General features: G+C 46.3%; 1 protein-coding gene across 1 annotated transcript in view; it reads left to right on the top strand.

The window, feature by feature from the left end:
- The first annotated feature begins 349 nt into the window (after positions 1–349).
- Positions 350–15612, top strand: part of PPP1R14C (protein phosphatase 1 regulatory inhibitor subunit 14C) — an 89341-nt gene continuing 74078 nt past the window's right edge. The window contains exon 1 of the mRNA XM_021693409.1: positions 350–1314. Coding sequence (XP_021549084.1) covers positions 1006–1314 — 309 coding nt within the window. The 5' untranslated portion in view covers positions 350–1005. The remainder of the gene's footprint in view (positions 1315–15612) is intronic.

The raw sequence follows: 15612 nt of genomic DNA, 5'->3' as shown, positions 1-15612 counted from the left end.
TTGAGAGAGAGGAAAGCTGACTAGCCAGGGAATGCAATACTAGAAATGTAAGCCCAGTAAACAGCACTGACTCCTTTAGAGAAATGTTTGCTGTCTGGGTGTCCCCAGCCTCTTAGCCAAGCGATGGATCAAGCCTGCAGCCCTTTAGATACAAAGATATATGAATGCTCTGCCTGCGAATAAACAGACACTTTGTAAGGAGAGAAAAACTGGTCTGAAGAGAATTTCTCAGGCGCTTTGATTGTCTGATTGCACAAACATCGCCTCGTCAATTTTTCTCACAATCTAAGAGAGGAAGTGGCATGAATAGGAATGTGTTTGGAGCTGGAGGGTGGGGACAGGAGGGAGAGAGACGCTTCCCCGCCATCCGAAGAGGCGGGAGGGCAAAGAAAACCTTCAAGAGGAACCTGCGACGCGGTCCCTCCCCGCGTCCCTCTCCGGGCGGTTCCCCTGCCCCCCGGGGCAGCGCCGGGGGCGGGGGGGCGGCCAGGCCGCTGGAGGCGGCGGGTTTCGTGCGCTTCGGACTGCTGGGGGCGAAAGGCGCAATCCCGCGTCTCCGGGAGGAGAGGCCACGGTCACCCGCGCGGAGGACCATCTCTGGCACCAGACCCAAGCCGGTCCTCTCCGGTGTCTACGCATAGGCGGCCGCGCGTGCCCACGCGCACACATTCCCGCCTCCGCGCGCAACTCCCACGCCCCGGGCCCTGTGCCCGCGAGGCGCCAGACCCGCCTCCCCCGGCAGGACCTAGAGGGTCCTCGGCGGCGTCTTTAAGGCCGCCGTCCCCGCCCCTCCCTCTTCCCGCCCTCCCCCTCCCGTCCTCCTCCGTGTCGCCGAGGCTCCTCCCGACCTCCCCACGAGCCGGGCTGCCGGGCGTGCGCGGCGCGCGGAGCAGGTGCGGCGGAGCCCCTCGCATGCCGCTGCCCGGCCGGAGGTGCTAGCGGCGCCCGGCGCGCTCCGCCCGCCCCTCCTCCGGGCCGCACTCGGGCTCTGGCGCGCGCGGGGACATGTCGGTGGCGACGGGCAGCAGCGAGGCGGCCGGTGGGGCCGGCGGCGGCGGCGCGCGGGTTTTCTTCCAGAGTCCCCGGGGCGGCGCCGGCGGCAGCCCGGGCTCGAGCAGTGGCTCAGGCTCCTCCCGGGAGGACTCGGCGCCCGTGGCCACGGCGGCCGCGGCGGGGCAGGTTCAGCAGCAGCAGCAGCAGCGGCGCCACCAGCAGGGAAAAGTGACAGTGAAATACGATCGCAAGGAGCTTCGGAAGCGGCTGGTGCTGGAGGAGTGGATCGTGGAGCAGCTGGGTCAGCTGTACGGCTGCGAGGTACCTGAGCGCGGGCCCGGGAGGGTCGGGGGCCTCCCTCGCCCCACTGTGCCCACACCGGAATTCTCCAGGGCTCCAGCTCTCGGGTGCGCACCGCCCTGTCTCCTGGGGACCCAGAGCTGGGAGCGAGGCGCAGGGCGTTCTCTCTCCGGGGTGCCCTCTGGCGCCGGGGCGCCACAGTTGGGACGCCCCTGCCTGGGTCCAGATGCCGGGTTCCCGCAGAGCTGCGGGCCCCCTTGTTGGCAGTGGGGAGCGTTGGGTTTTGCTAAGCACCTTGCTTTTCTCGGAGCCCGGGGCGCCTCTAGGCTCCAGCTGCAGCTACCCTCAGAAGGGCTCACCCCAGCTGCGCCTAACCCAACAAGAACAGTACTCACTGCTGAGATCCTGGCAATCCCGATTTCTGTGGAGGGGGAGCAGGAAGGGACCTGAAAGCTGCTTAACGGAGAGGAGAGGTTCTGGGGATCCCAGAGGACCCCTCGGTTCCTGAAATTCTACATCAAAATCATGAGATGAACGCTTTCCCTTTTGCAGCGAGCCCCGACGCGCGTCCCCATAATTCATCCTTGCATTTACCCAAGCTTTACACGTTGGGCTTTGTTGAAGCAGCTTTTTTTCCCCCCCTGGTCGAGCTCGGTTACTCCTGTTGATGGGCGCAGGGTGAGAGCCTTTGGCAACCTGGAAGGGTGCCTGGGTGAAAGGAAGGTAGCTCTGCGGGTGGTGTGCGGGATGCCCGGAATCCACCAGCTTCCCCTCCGCGGCGACCCCTGTGACTTCCCACGGTTCGGGGGCCAAGGTTCATACACAAGTCCGACGGACGCGTAGATGCTTGATGTTAGGAGAAATATTTGGAATAAACTGTAACAAACGTCTGCTAGAAAAATGACTGAAGCCAAAATGATTCCCCATGAGAGTCTTTAATAACAGCGATTCTGAATGAAGTATTGTACTTCTCTTAAGGGCGTGGAGTTTGGGAAGGGTGGGAGAATGGAGGGGATTAATAATTAAGGATTCGGCTTCTAAGTTAAAGCAGGTTTGTGTCCATACAGCTGTTAGCGCTGTTCAGCAAAAATGAAAGCCAGATGAACTCATTGGCTTTTCTCCTGGTTTGGGGTATTCTGTTTTTCACACATTTTATGGCCTATTGTGAACACATCCTTTCCTTAACATTCTCAGGATAGGAGGCAACAGCATCCTCATTAGGGACTACTGATGAATGATTAGGATATAATGAAGCCTGACTATATGACTAATAGGCTTGTAAAAATATATTGTTTCCCCAGCCTGGCTCTTACAAAAAGCCATTTTAATTGCATAAATAAAACCCGGCCAACAGAGGAAGTGTTTCTGGGATTTCTTTCTTTCTTTCTTTTTTTTTTTTTTTGTAGGAAGTTGGCAAAACTCTTTCAAGAAACACTGTATTTGATTTAGATGGGATTACTGTTGGGTGGATGGATGTGCTCAGTCTTGCCTCTGTAGAACCCAATTAATTTTCATTTATTTCATACTGACCTTTATACTCCATTTTGGATTTGGAGAAGATTTAATAGAAAAACTACTGTTGAAATTAAGAGTGCTTTAGCAGTGCTCCTTTTATGGGAAGCTAATTAGGTGTAGTTGGGGAAACTAGAAGAGTTCTGGCCCCTTAGCAGGTTGGCAAATCAAAAAATTTAAACATTCTTCAGAATAATTGGGGAAAAATGGTGGATTGGATGTTCATTGTATTGAACATGTAGGTTAGATACATATTTTAAAGGGTAAACATCACCTTGAATCTTTTCCTGGTACATCTCTTCTCCTATTTTAGACCTTCTGGCATACAGCAAACTGGAGATTTGAGAGAGGGCTTTATGCTGCCAGCATGTCATTACAATGTGACAAGTGTTTCTCTTTAAGTTGTTTGCTCTGTCATTTTAGGTTTAAGGAATATTGGTCATTGAGAAGGTTGTTGGCAGTTTGTAATTACCAAGCTGATGACCATCTTCCTTTAATGACAAAAAGCATGTGGACTCATAAATAGGCATATAAAGAATTGTTGTCTTCCATCTATTTCTCCACCGGTGGGGCTCTATTTTTAGCTTAGCTTCTCTGGTCTGTAGCCTTTCCTTGCTGATGTCTTCAAGTATGTCAGCCCCTGCTTTCTTAACCGAGAAGGACTAATTGCTCTGAATCTCATGAATATAGAGGGTGGGGAATGTTTCTTTTACACTTAAAATTGGTAATGTTGTCAAATTTTTACTGCATGCAATTGACACAGAAAGCGAATTTGCCAGACTTCAAACTGGCCGGGGGCCTGAGCTTTCTGCCAAATTGGGGGAGATGATGAACACATATTTAACTTCAGAAGAACTTATATCAGGCCAGTCAGCAGTTGGATGACTTGTCCTTTTCGGAATAGAAAATAGTGATCTTTTGGAGAGGCATAGAGCATGATATTTAAAATTAGGAGTGGGAAAGAAGAAATACACAGAATAACTTCCTGGCTGTGGTCTTGTCTTGAAGTTTGCAGTGGCCAGTCAATTTTGTATGGAGAATAACCTGAAGACAGCATCTGTGGAGTGCTTATTAGGTGCTGTTCTCGGCACTTTATATGGACTAATTGATTTAGTCTTTACAACAGCCCTATGAAGAGGGTGCTGTTGTCTGTTTTACAAATGAAGAAACTGAGACCCAGAGTAAGAGGCTTTCCCAAGCTCGAAGAGCTGGTGAAGGGCAGGGCATGGGGATGGGAGTATGAACCGCGGCCGTGTGGCTCTGAGCCCACATGCTAATCACCGGGCCCTGCCTCTTAAGTTTGCAGGGGCCCATGCAAGAGAACAGATGGAGGCCCTCAGAGCATAGATCTAAATATTTAAAAATAATGCATTTGTAATGAGCATGATATAAAATTTATTCTGTCTACCTCCCTTGACAATGATATCTCCATAGTGGCCTGGAAGGCTAGGTTTGAATTTTGAATTCTCAGACTTCCCAGAGCTCACAGCTGGAATGCAGCTGGAGAATCCCCTGGCCTCGCGCCTGCTTTCTTTTCTTCCCACCCACAGTACAGTCTCACCTGGTGAAGAGCATTGTGTCCGCTCGCATACCCAATCTCTGTCTACTCTGTCTACCCTTCATCATACCTTTGGCTCAGACCAGGGGCAAAGGCCCCCTTGGGAGGACAGATCCGGGAGGAGCCTGTTCATGCACTGGAAATGGCTTGGTATTGGATCAGGAAACTCTGGGGATCTGCAGCAGAGCCTAAAACCAGACAGAGGGACAGCGGTTCCAGGTAGGTGGGTCCAGTTGGTCCCAGGAGCTCTGCAGGAAGATGGGTGTGGGAGGATTAGGGCCCAGGACCATGGCCCTTCTTACCCAGTCTGAGGGCAGTATTGCTGCACGCCACATCAAACAGCCTTTTGGATATAGAGATAAGTGTTTTTTATAAATTCTAAAATGCTTAGTTATAGTTATTTTCCATTTCATCTTCTTGTACAGATAGTTAAATTTTCAGCTAAGGATTTGGTTATAATGGAACTGTTAGGATGGATCTGTATCCTCATTTAAGAATTTCTGTTTTGAGACATTTTCATATCTCATCCAGACCCAGACAGTTTTTAAGAGCGTTTGAAATCTGGCATCGAGTCTCCTTTGACAAGTATTGCAAGATGGCTTACTGGATAAGTCATATCATTTTTTCTCATCTTGCCTAGTGTCAAGATAACATCTGTACTTCCAGTTTTGCAGTTTGATTTGTTTTGATGGTGACTCTAGGAAGAAATACCCTTTAGATTGCTGCCTGACACACGGACACATGGATGTATGAAAGACACATGGATTCACAAAGCACCACTTAATATTACCATGTATGCTAGAGAAAAAAATGACAAGGGTAGTGTAAAATATGACTTTATTAATGTTTAAATACAATGTCCTATTTCCTTTTCCAGAATTGCTGGTTGTGACCCTCTAAATTGATTTCAGGGGGCCCTGGGTGGCTCAGTCAGTTAAGTGTCTGACTCTTGATTTTGGCTCAGGTCATGATCTCAGGGTTGTGAGAGTGAGCCCCACATCTGGCCCAGTGCAGACAGGGCGTGGAGCCTGCTTAAGATTCTCTCTCTCCCTCTCCCTCTGCCCCTCTTTTTCTCTCTTAAAAAATTAATTAATTAAAAAATAAATAGATTCCATGACATTTTTGGACAGTGGCATGCAGTTTTAAAAATACTCCTCCAGCGGCACCTCAGTGGCTCAGTCAGTTAAGCATTTGACTCTTGATTTCAGTTCAGGTCATGATCTCAGGGTTGCGAGATCAAGCCCCGAGTTGGGTTCCGCGCTCAGCGGGGAGTCTGTTTGAGATTCTCTCTCTCCCTCTGCCCTTCTCCCCTCTCTGTCTCTCTAGAATAAATAAATCTTAAAAAAAAAAATACTCCTCCAGAAAGGGAAAAGCCTAAACATAGGTGATAGAATTACCTGGTGTTTATTAAATGATCTCTGTGCATCAGGTATGATTCGTGTAGTCCTAGTAACAATTTCTGATATTCTCATTTTGTCAGTATAGAAAGTGAGTCATGGAGATGCCAGAAAGTTGCCCCAGGGCCCACAGCTGAAATGTGGCAGCGCAGGGCCATGTCCAGGAATTGTGATGCACCCCCTTGCACCGACTGCTTCTCGAGGCAGAACAGCTCCAGGCACCTTCCGTGAACTTGTGTGTGTTGTGTACTCCCCAGAAGTGGCTGTTGGAGCCTCTGAGTTGGCTGATCATGCCTGTAGGGGGAAATACCACCACCGGGGAGCTGTTCTTATACCTGGATCAAGCTTCTAGCTTTAAGTTCAGGTCCTTGTTTTGTATATAGGTTCCCACTCTAACAACATCACATTTCCCTGTTTTGCTGCTTTCTTAGTACCTGAGCCAGAAGGTAGAAGCTATTGCTTAGAACTTGGTTTGTGGATCATTTGGTGAATCTCCATGTGTTTGGGTATTGGAGAATGAATAGGCTTTTTAAAAAAACTGCTTTTTTTTTTTTTAAACCTCCATAAACTCAATCTGTAAAATATTAAGGAATAAATTAAATGTGTTAGAAGTCTACGAATAAAAGAATTCTCAATTGCCAAGGGAAGAAAAGTGCTTCACACGTTTCCCTTTGGAACAGTAGTTAGGGAAATTCGGGGTGGAGGCGGTGGTTAAGAGAGTAAGTGTTCCGTGGCTAGAAGAACCTGAAGTCACCTCGTGGCCCCAGCATTCAGTAGTCGTGAGAACGTAGGCAATTTCCGTAACCTCTCTGAGCCTCACCTTCCGCTATATTTAAGGGGATCACCCTGGCCTCTTTGCAAGGTTGTCGTGAGGACCAGTTGGGAAAGACGTGGAACGTAGCATCTGGAACACAGTAGGTACAGTCACTGTTGTACCTTGAACCACAACCAGCCACTAACTACTGCTGATTCTCTGTGATGTGGGCAGAAGACAGGAAGGAAGAGAAAACAAGGCATTCGCATCTATTCGGTGGTAGAATTTGGAGAAGATGAGTGGATACTTTGAGGTCAGGGATATCGGTATGTGTTTGAACTTGAACGTGGGCAAATCGTCTCTATATCATTACCCTTTCTTCTAGAATCTTCCTTATTCTGGAAGTTCCTGTGGATTTTCATGTATGTATGGAGAAATTAGACTTCAATCTGCGTGAATTTTCTTTGTGTATGTCCTAGTGTGGAAGAGCACAGTTCTTCAACCATTAGGCATTTATTTGAATGAATGAAAAAGAGTCAGTCATCAGAAGCCATATTTTAGCATTGAGTGAGTTGGTGGCGTTTCTTTATTAGAGTCACTGCTAGGAAAAAAAAAAACAGATTTATGGTTTTGTTACAGTAATCCATATCCCACTCTTGCATTATTACTGTTTTATTTCAGCGTTGTTGAAAAGTACACTTACCTTCATTGGCTTATCTGCTCCAAACAGGTGTTTACAAATCGTGGTTGCAGTGCATTGATTTTTCAGCTTAGATCGAGAGAATTCTTTTGAGAATCTGATGTTCCCGGTGTCTCCCGCCCACCCTCTTTTCCTCTGCTTCTGCTGTGCCCCTGACATACTAGTTCTGCCTGCATTCTCGCCTCGGACTCATGCTTTTGCTTCCAGGGTCTTGTGCTTTTCTCCCAGCTCTGAAACGACCTGGCTGCACCTGGCTGCACCTGGCTGCACCTTGCCTCATTGACAACTCTCCTCGGAGGAGTCTCTCTTTCCAGATGAGGGAAGAGCAAGGTCTGCATTGTTTCTTCCCATGTGGTGCGTGCACCTTGCGCACTATCTCATTTTGCAGTTTACTCCCTAGTCTTCCCAGGCCGTACTTGGCTATTTCATGGCTTGAATTTCAAACCGTCCTTCGTCTTTTCAAGGCAAATCTTCCATGCTCTTTCCTTCTCTGCAGCCCAGTCCTCGGCCTCCTCCTGCGCCAGCCAGTGCGGCCGCCCGTCCGGGGGCCTCTTCCCTTCATCGTCCTCCTGCCTTGGATGGGTTGGCAGCTGGGCTCCCTGCTAGAAACAGCAACCATCACCGGCCATGAAAAACGCTTCCCTTTCCCAGTCCTGGATCCCCTCTGGTTGCCACTCTTACTATCTATTTTTCTGGATCTTTCTCCAGACACTGTTTATCCACCACAGCTGCCCCGAGGACCTTGCTGTTTCTCAATCCAGGGGGACTGTGTGAGGCTTTATTTGCCTTGGCCCTCCTGCCACGTTAGACGCCCTTGGCCACTCCCCGGGGAAGCCTTTGGCTTCTGAGGCAGCCCCTCCAGGTCTCCCACGCTTCTCTAGCTACTCTTCCAGCCCCCTTCTGGGTTTTCTTTCTCTGCCCAGCTCTTTGATCTGATGTTGCACAGGGTCTGTCTTTGGGCCCCTGCTCTGCCTTCTGTGTTGTTGTTTTTTTTTTTTCCCCTGCTCTCGCACGCTCTTTCTGGGTGATACGAATATTCCCGTGGCTTCAGTTGCTGGCCATATGCTGACAACTCTTCAATCTGTATTTTTAGCCCAGATCTGTTTTCTGAGGACCAGACATATTCAGAGAGTTTTGAAATGGATAACTCCACTTAGATGCTCCATGGGAGCCTCGTGGGTAACTGGCCTGCAAATGGAGTTTACCTTCCTCTGCAGACCTCCTCCTCTTCCTCCCTTCCCTCGTGAGTGAATGGCATCCACGGATGTCCCAGCCACAGATACTGCTGGCATCCTCTCTCTTGCCTCTGCCCTCCACATCACACCTGGCAGCCTCAGAGTCTTGTCGACACTCGCTCCTTACGGCTCTGCAACCCGGTGCCTTGACTTCTCGCTGCCACCGCATTCGTGCGACACCTTAACATTTCTCACCGATTGATGCTTCCATCTCAGTTCTCTGCAGTTACTACCGCCCCGAGTCCTGGTATGGCCGCCAGCAGCAGCCCCCTGCTTGTCCGCTAATACAGCTCCCCGCGGAGGGCCAGGGGACTTGTACGTTTTGTCTCCCACAGTCAAACTTTACAATAACTTTAGGAGGGTGGGGTGGTGATGTTCTCTTCATTTCTTCATTTTGTAGTGGAAGAAACCGAGACCAGAGAAGCCGTGACCTGTCCCCGTCTCAGGTCATGCTGACCCCAGAGGCACATAGCCGCAATGCTGCCCCACAGCTCGATTTACTGAGTTCCTACTGCATACCCCAACCTTGCAGTAACTCTGCAAGAAACTGAGGTGCGGGGAGCTTGAGCAACAGGCCCCGGTCAGAGGCCACGTCCCTCTCAATGGCAGAGTCAGGAGCAGACACGTGTCTCAGGTTCCTGGGCTGGGACCTCCCCCTCTGAGCCCTCCCCTCCAACTGCCCCTCACTGTGGTGATTCAAAGTGTTTTCTGAAATGCAGGCTGGATCCTGTTATTTCCCACGGCCTTCCTGACAAAGCATGAGACCTTAGGCTGCAGCCAGGGCTCAGGGGCTTACCCTGCCCGCCTCTGTAGCCTCATCTCTTGCCCCTGTCCCCCACCCCTGAATGCAGGGCAGACAGGACCCCTTCAAGCTTGCTTCTCTCTCTGCCAGACCATCTCTCCTTACCTCTCCTACCTTACTTGTCCACCTGTTTCCTGTTCTTCAGGCTCACCCTTGGGGTATCTCCTCTAGGAAGCTTCTCTGACACGTCCTCCCTGGCGGGCTGGCTGACAGGCCTCCGCTGGCTTGTGCTTACTCACCCCTTTCTTGGAACACTTCGTATAATCCTGTCTTGCAGCTTCGTGAGGGCAGGGTCTTGTGGCCCCTGCAGCCCCAGTGTCTCTCACACACCTGGGTGCCCTGAGGTGTCCAGCACCTGGCCGCCAAGTGAGTGTGACCGAAACTGGCCCTCCAGACCATCTTCTGGAACTGTGCATTTCAGAAAGACAAACCCCAAATTAACTGCACTAATGTAATTCAGCTCTGCCTGGGTTATAAGTCTACTTTTTCATTGTTGACTCAAAGTTTCGGTTCTCTCCCCTGCTTGTGAATTATATCTGTGCTGTCCTTTGAACCTGTGAATGGAAAGGAAGTGGCAAAGGAATAAAACACAGAGGTAGGGGGATAAGAGTCTTCCAAGGAAGTAATCACAGGTTACTGCCATTCTTCTCTCTAATTTTAATTTTTCAGTATGTACAAGAATCCTATTTTATTTGCACAGTCATTGTTCATTTCTCTGAGAGTAGCTGTGCTTGCTGGGCAAAGAAGGGGTGAGTGCTTTTCCATCAGCAGATAAGATTCAGAGCAACGGGCTCACACAAGTCTTAATAGAACAGGGAATGTGAGCCAAGATTCCTGCCTCTCCTTCAAAGTTTGGGTCAGTAAAGTCTAACCAGGTTTTTCTGAGTCAGGACTGGTGCTCGGGAAATCTGTTTCACGGTGTAAAACCTTAGAAAAAAGAAGAGACCAGAGTGCAGATTCGTCTCTAACACATGACTTTATGGTTGAGGAAAAAATGATCAAAGAAGGGCTTTTCCTTTTTTGAAGAATCCTTAGGGCAGGAAGTAACTTGGGAGTATTGATTCATTCATTCGTTCCAACAGATATTTGCAAAGATGCGGAAAGGGGAATAGGAAGCCTTCATCCTTGAAAATTGGGTAAGAGGAAAAGAACAAGAAAGGAACCCTTTCTGTTACAAGAGAATGGAGGTGTCCATATGACTGAAAGCCCTTTGCGGGCAGAGACTATGTCCTGTTCCCAGTTGTCTTAGTGTATCCAGTACATTTATTTACTGCATAGTGGCTCTGTGCTTCTCCCTTTACTCAAAGCCTGTTTTCAGGAAAGGATATGATAAATTCGTTCCCTTTATAGTGTAAATGACTAAACACACTTTAATTATCTTTCATTTTAGTAGGAAGTAAGGTTTTAAGTAAGAGAAAGTAATCTCTTACTAGCCAGCCGAACTTCAGGAATCAATGAACCAGGACAGGATATCTTATTTGTGGGCTCCGGGTCCTTGTTGGCATCTGTGAAATCTATGGAATCAAAGCATGTCCATTGTTCCCAGGATGTTATGGGAAGGACCTTGGGCTGCTGCTTAATTAGCTCGATGACCTTGGCAAGTCATATTCATGATAGACTTCTGTTTTCAGGTTTTCTTTCCTTACCTGAAAAAATGGGGCTGGTCTAGGGTTTTTAAGCTCTACCCTTTAGAGCTTCTATGATAAAGGTTCCCTACACTGCAGAAAATGGGATTTATTAAAGAGAGGGTGATACTTAAAGCGGTTATCGAAGCGTCTTTCTCTCTTAAGGCAAACCTGAGACAAGCATTAGGCTAGTTCACCAAAGGATCATCTAATTGCAGAGCTAATTCCAGTAGCTAAAGTGAGAGTGTATCCATCCTTCCCTTGGCATGATCTCTTGTGTGACGTGGCTTGGATAGGAAGAATCAGATTGAGAAGCCTTTTAAAAACACCCTCTTTCCCTCCTCCAGCACTTCCTACTATTGACTTCTAAGTTAAATTTGAAATCTTGACGCTGAGGACATCATAGGTACCCTACCTGCCTTTTAAAGAAAAATTTAATTGGGTTAACCTTTAAGAAGAGCTGGTGTATTTGACTTAAAAATTTTTAATGTGTAACTTATAATATTGTCTGCTGGGGGGCTTTTCCTGTTCCTATTATTTGTCCTTTACCTTGGCAACTCATAATTGACTAATAGTGGTATTTATTTTTAACTTGTGTTGAGATATAAAATGAGCATCTGAGAGGGAGAATAGCAGCTTTAGGAAATAAAATTTTTAAAAGGTGAAGGGTACAAAGTAGCCTAAATTAAGAGGCTGAATAAATCTGTGTAAACAAATTAATTTTCACTGGGGAATTTCTTCCTAGAATGTCATTTTATAGTTCGTTTTAGAATGAGCATGACATGATAGAAAAAATAAATTAAGATTTTTCAAGGACACTTCTGGTCGGAAGTGGAAAGCAGTATTTTTTGCTCTTAATAATATTTGTTTATTTTGTATGATGATAGAATCCATAAAGCACCAACAGATAATCCCATTCAGTTCACACAAAGACTCTGGGATAGAAGTAGTTACCTCATTTTAAAAAAAGATTTATTTATTTGAAAGAGAGAGAGAGAGAGCATGCATACGGAGGGGAGGGGCAGAGGGAGAGAGAACCTCAAGCAAACTCCCCTCCGAGTGCAGACTCAATTCTGCAGTCCTGAGATTATGACCTGAGCCAAAATCAAGAGTCAGACGCTTAACTGACTGAGCCACCCACATGCCCCAGTAGCTACCTCATTTTTAAAACAACAAAACTGAGGCTTAAGGGCACTTGGGTGGGCTCAGGTCATGATCTCAAGGTCCTGGGATTGAGCCCCGCCCCCCCCCCCCCCCCCCCCCCGTGCTCGGAGGGGAGTCTGTTTGTCCCTCTGCCCCTCCTCCCCCTTGTGCTCTCTCTCTCTCTCTTTCAAATAAATAAATTAAATCTTAAAAAAAAAAATTAAAATAACAGAACTGAGGCTGAGAGAGGCTTAGTTCCATGCCTGAGCCATGCCTGAGTTTAAATTGCCAGCAGGAAAAAGAGGAAGACTCACACTTGGAAACAGTGACCATGTGGGTCACCTCCCTCACCCTGGTCATTTCCAACTATTCTAGAATGTTTGCCCCATACACCAGGCAAAGCTCCTCTGCTTAGTTATTTGATAGATTTTCAAATATGCTTCATCTTAGTTGAACAGTTTACAAAAGGTTTCCATTCTATGTTTGCCATTTATTAGATGAACCATCAACAGGATTCAACGATTTCTTTAGCAAAATTCAAATCCATCAGTACTCAAGTATATATCCTAGGAAGTGTACTACTTATTTCTTGGATTGTCAAGTCTGCATGAACAGTTAATATTGGAGCCCTTACACTCTCTAGCTGTCCACATAGATGGAGTTTTGAGGTGAAAAGTTAGAAACTCACTTTAAATAAAACATTGGTTGCAGAGTGGGTATTTTATCCTACCTGTTTGAAAGCATCAGCTATTACCTGTCACATGATAGAAGTAAAGAAATGATGCTTCTAAATAAAATGTACAAATGCCTTAACAACTTCTTTTGCTTCTGCTAAAGGATATTTTTGTCCTGAGCTGCTTGTTGAATCATCTGTTAATATCTTTTATATTTTATATGTCAGTAGTACAACAGATGTAGATGCTCCGTTCATTTCTGCAAATGTTAAAAGAATCAAATCTGTTTCAAGCCAAATAGGTAAGGTGTTGAGATTTCAGATTGGTAAAGATGATTTTTCTGTTTAGTTCTTATGAGCCAATACTCAACATAACAATTCTAAGTAGTCAACTGGTTTTTCTTCTGTTGGTGATGGGGTGTGGCAGCTCTCTGACAAGTCAAGAGAAAATGAGTCATTGATTTGGTGCTAAAACATGATTATGCTTGCCATAATGAAAAGAGCCTACAAATATTACAACTAAAAAAAAAATAACATGTACTATCTCTGGTAGACAAGTGCCTTTTGTTAAGCTAGAATATTCCATTTCTTCATCAAACCCCAGATGGTTCAGCATTCAGTAATCTTCTGCCAGAAGCAGTTTATATGGATGGATGTTTAAATGAAAACGTGTGTATTTAGGTAAATAGGACATCATCTAAACTAGCCTGAGACTTTAAAAGTGTTTAGCTGCCAGTCATTTCTCAAACCTCTAGGATATTCGCATGTTAAACTTCAGAGAGGGAGAGTGGGCTGCATTTTATATGTGAAATATCCCACGTTTGAGTTAACTCATTGCTCTAAAGAAGAAGAAAATGAGGAACTGGTCTGTTTATCATTGACACCTTACTGTAAATTGCCTCGCATAAAGCAGTTTAAGACAGTGAAGGAGGGCGAAGAATGAGATACAGAGAATGTATAAAACATTTAGTGAAGTGTAGATTCTCAAGTCAGCCATTATGATGAAGCCACTGGCCCACCCCACCTCTGCAGGTGTGAGGCGGGGGCTCTGAGCAGGTCTGGTGGGCATGGCGTGGACCAGCCTTCTCAAGGAATTCAGGCTGTCTTTTTCCCTCTGGCCCCACTTTACAAAATCACAACAAATGGAAAAGTTCCTAGATATGGCTTCCTGCTGGTGGTAGGAAATAAGTTGTCTCATTTCAGAGATTCCTTATTGGTTTAGACCTTGGGTTCCTTTTAAATGCTTAATGCCTGGCCTGGGTGGTTCAGTCGGTTACGCGTCTGCCTTAGGCTCGGGTCATGATCCCAGAGTCCTGGGATCGAGCCCCGCATCGGTCTCCCTGCTCAGCAAGGAGCCTGCTTCTCCCTCTCCCACTCCCCCTGCTTGTATTCCCTCTCTCGCTGTCTCTCTCTCTCTGTCAAATAAATAAATAAAATCCTAAAAAAAAAATAAACAAATGCTTAATGCCTGGCCTGGTGCGGGGCGTCGCATTATAAGGAGTAGGCTTGGTCTGCCCAGAAGGACGAGGCAGGATCCCTGCACCTGCCTTTACTCACAGTGTGGTTATAAGTCGTCATCCTTGGCTTCCTTTAATTTCCCCTTTTAAATGATATAGCCCTCTCAGGGATCTTTTGAGGATTAATAATGTTAAAAAATCATCCCAGGAAAAGCCCATGATATTTATTCAAGTACCACTAGCAACGTCTATGCTTTTTTTGCCATGATCGATTCATCCTTGTTGCTACAAATATTCAAGGTAAAGGTACGTTCTTTGGCCAAAAAGAGAACAGAGGCTTTTGGAGTTTTTATTTAGAATTTTTTTTTTTTGAGGGTTTGAAAATTTTGGTCACACACCTGGTTTTATGAATATGGAATAACCTTGGCAGTGTCGCAGAATGAAAAATTTTGTTGGGCTGCTTCAAGAGAATTACCTTTTCGGTTCAAGAGAATTATTGCATGTGAGTTAAGTGATAATATATCTATTATCATATAACATTCATTCTGGATAAAAATATTTTTCCTAGGGTATCTTTCATATGTGCCTAGGAAAAGGGCTGCAAAGATGTGTAATAAATATTCATAGTGTTTTTAGTGTCATTATTGGTGATTTTTATTTTGCTTACATTTTGTCCAATGAACGCATTCCCTTATGCGAGAAATCTAAGGTTATTTTAAAAAAGAGGTGGGCGTGGATATGCCTATTGTCACTGGTAAGGAAAGGGCTCCCTGCCTTCAAGGACACCAGCTCTCCTATCACAGGGCTTTACGATGTTAAGAGCAGCTTTCCTGGGGCTTTGCCTTCTCCTCATTTGAGGCAGCCAGGAGGTTTTTATTTTTAATTGCAGATAATTAAGGAAAAAATAAGCTAGCAATTTTGTTCATATTTTCGATTCTTTACCTTTGCCGACTAAGTGCTGATAACACTTTGGGAAATCAGGGTGTCCTTATCTTTTTGGGTACAGAAACAGCATGATCAAGGAGAGTGCAGGTCCACGTGCATTTTCTGTTGCACTTGGTCTTATAGACTCCACTCATTTCCAGTTACTTCCCCCGCCTTCAGTGAGGTTGCTTCCTACATTTGTAATGTAGTTAGATTGCTTTGTCACATTCTGCATCCCTTCTGGGATCCCCCAATCTCCTAAATGATCTTTTTTTTTTAATGTGCATACAAAAGGCTTACTCTTTGTGCTGTAAAGTTCTGTGGGTTTTGACAAATGCAGAGTGTCATGTATACTCTCACAATATCACATAGAATAATATCATCACCTTAAAAAAATCTCCTGTGAGTCATCCATTCAGCTCTTTCCGTTTCTTTCCAGGCCCCTGAGAACCACTAATCTTTTTAGCATTGCCATAGTTTTTGCCTTTTCTGGAACAGCATAGAATTGGAACCAGATTGTATGTAGCCTTTTCAGACTG

Source organism: Neomonachus schauinslandi, chromosome 8 (genome assembly GCF_002201575.2).
Source record: "Neomonachus schauinslandi chromosome 8, ASM220157v2, whole genome shotgun sequence".
NCBI lineage: Eukaryota > Metazoa > Chordata > Mammalia > Carnivora > Phocidae > Neomonachus > Neomonachus schauinslandi.
Note: the sequence above shows the minus strand (reverse complement) of the source record. Positions and strands in the feature narration are given on the sequence as shown.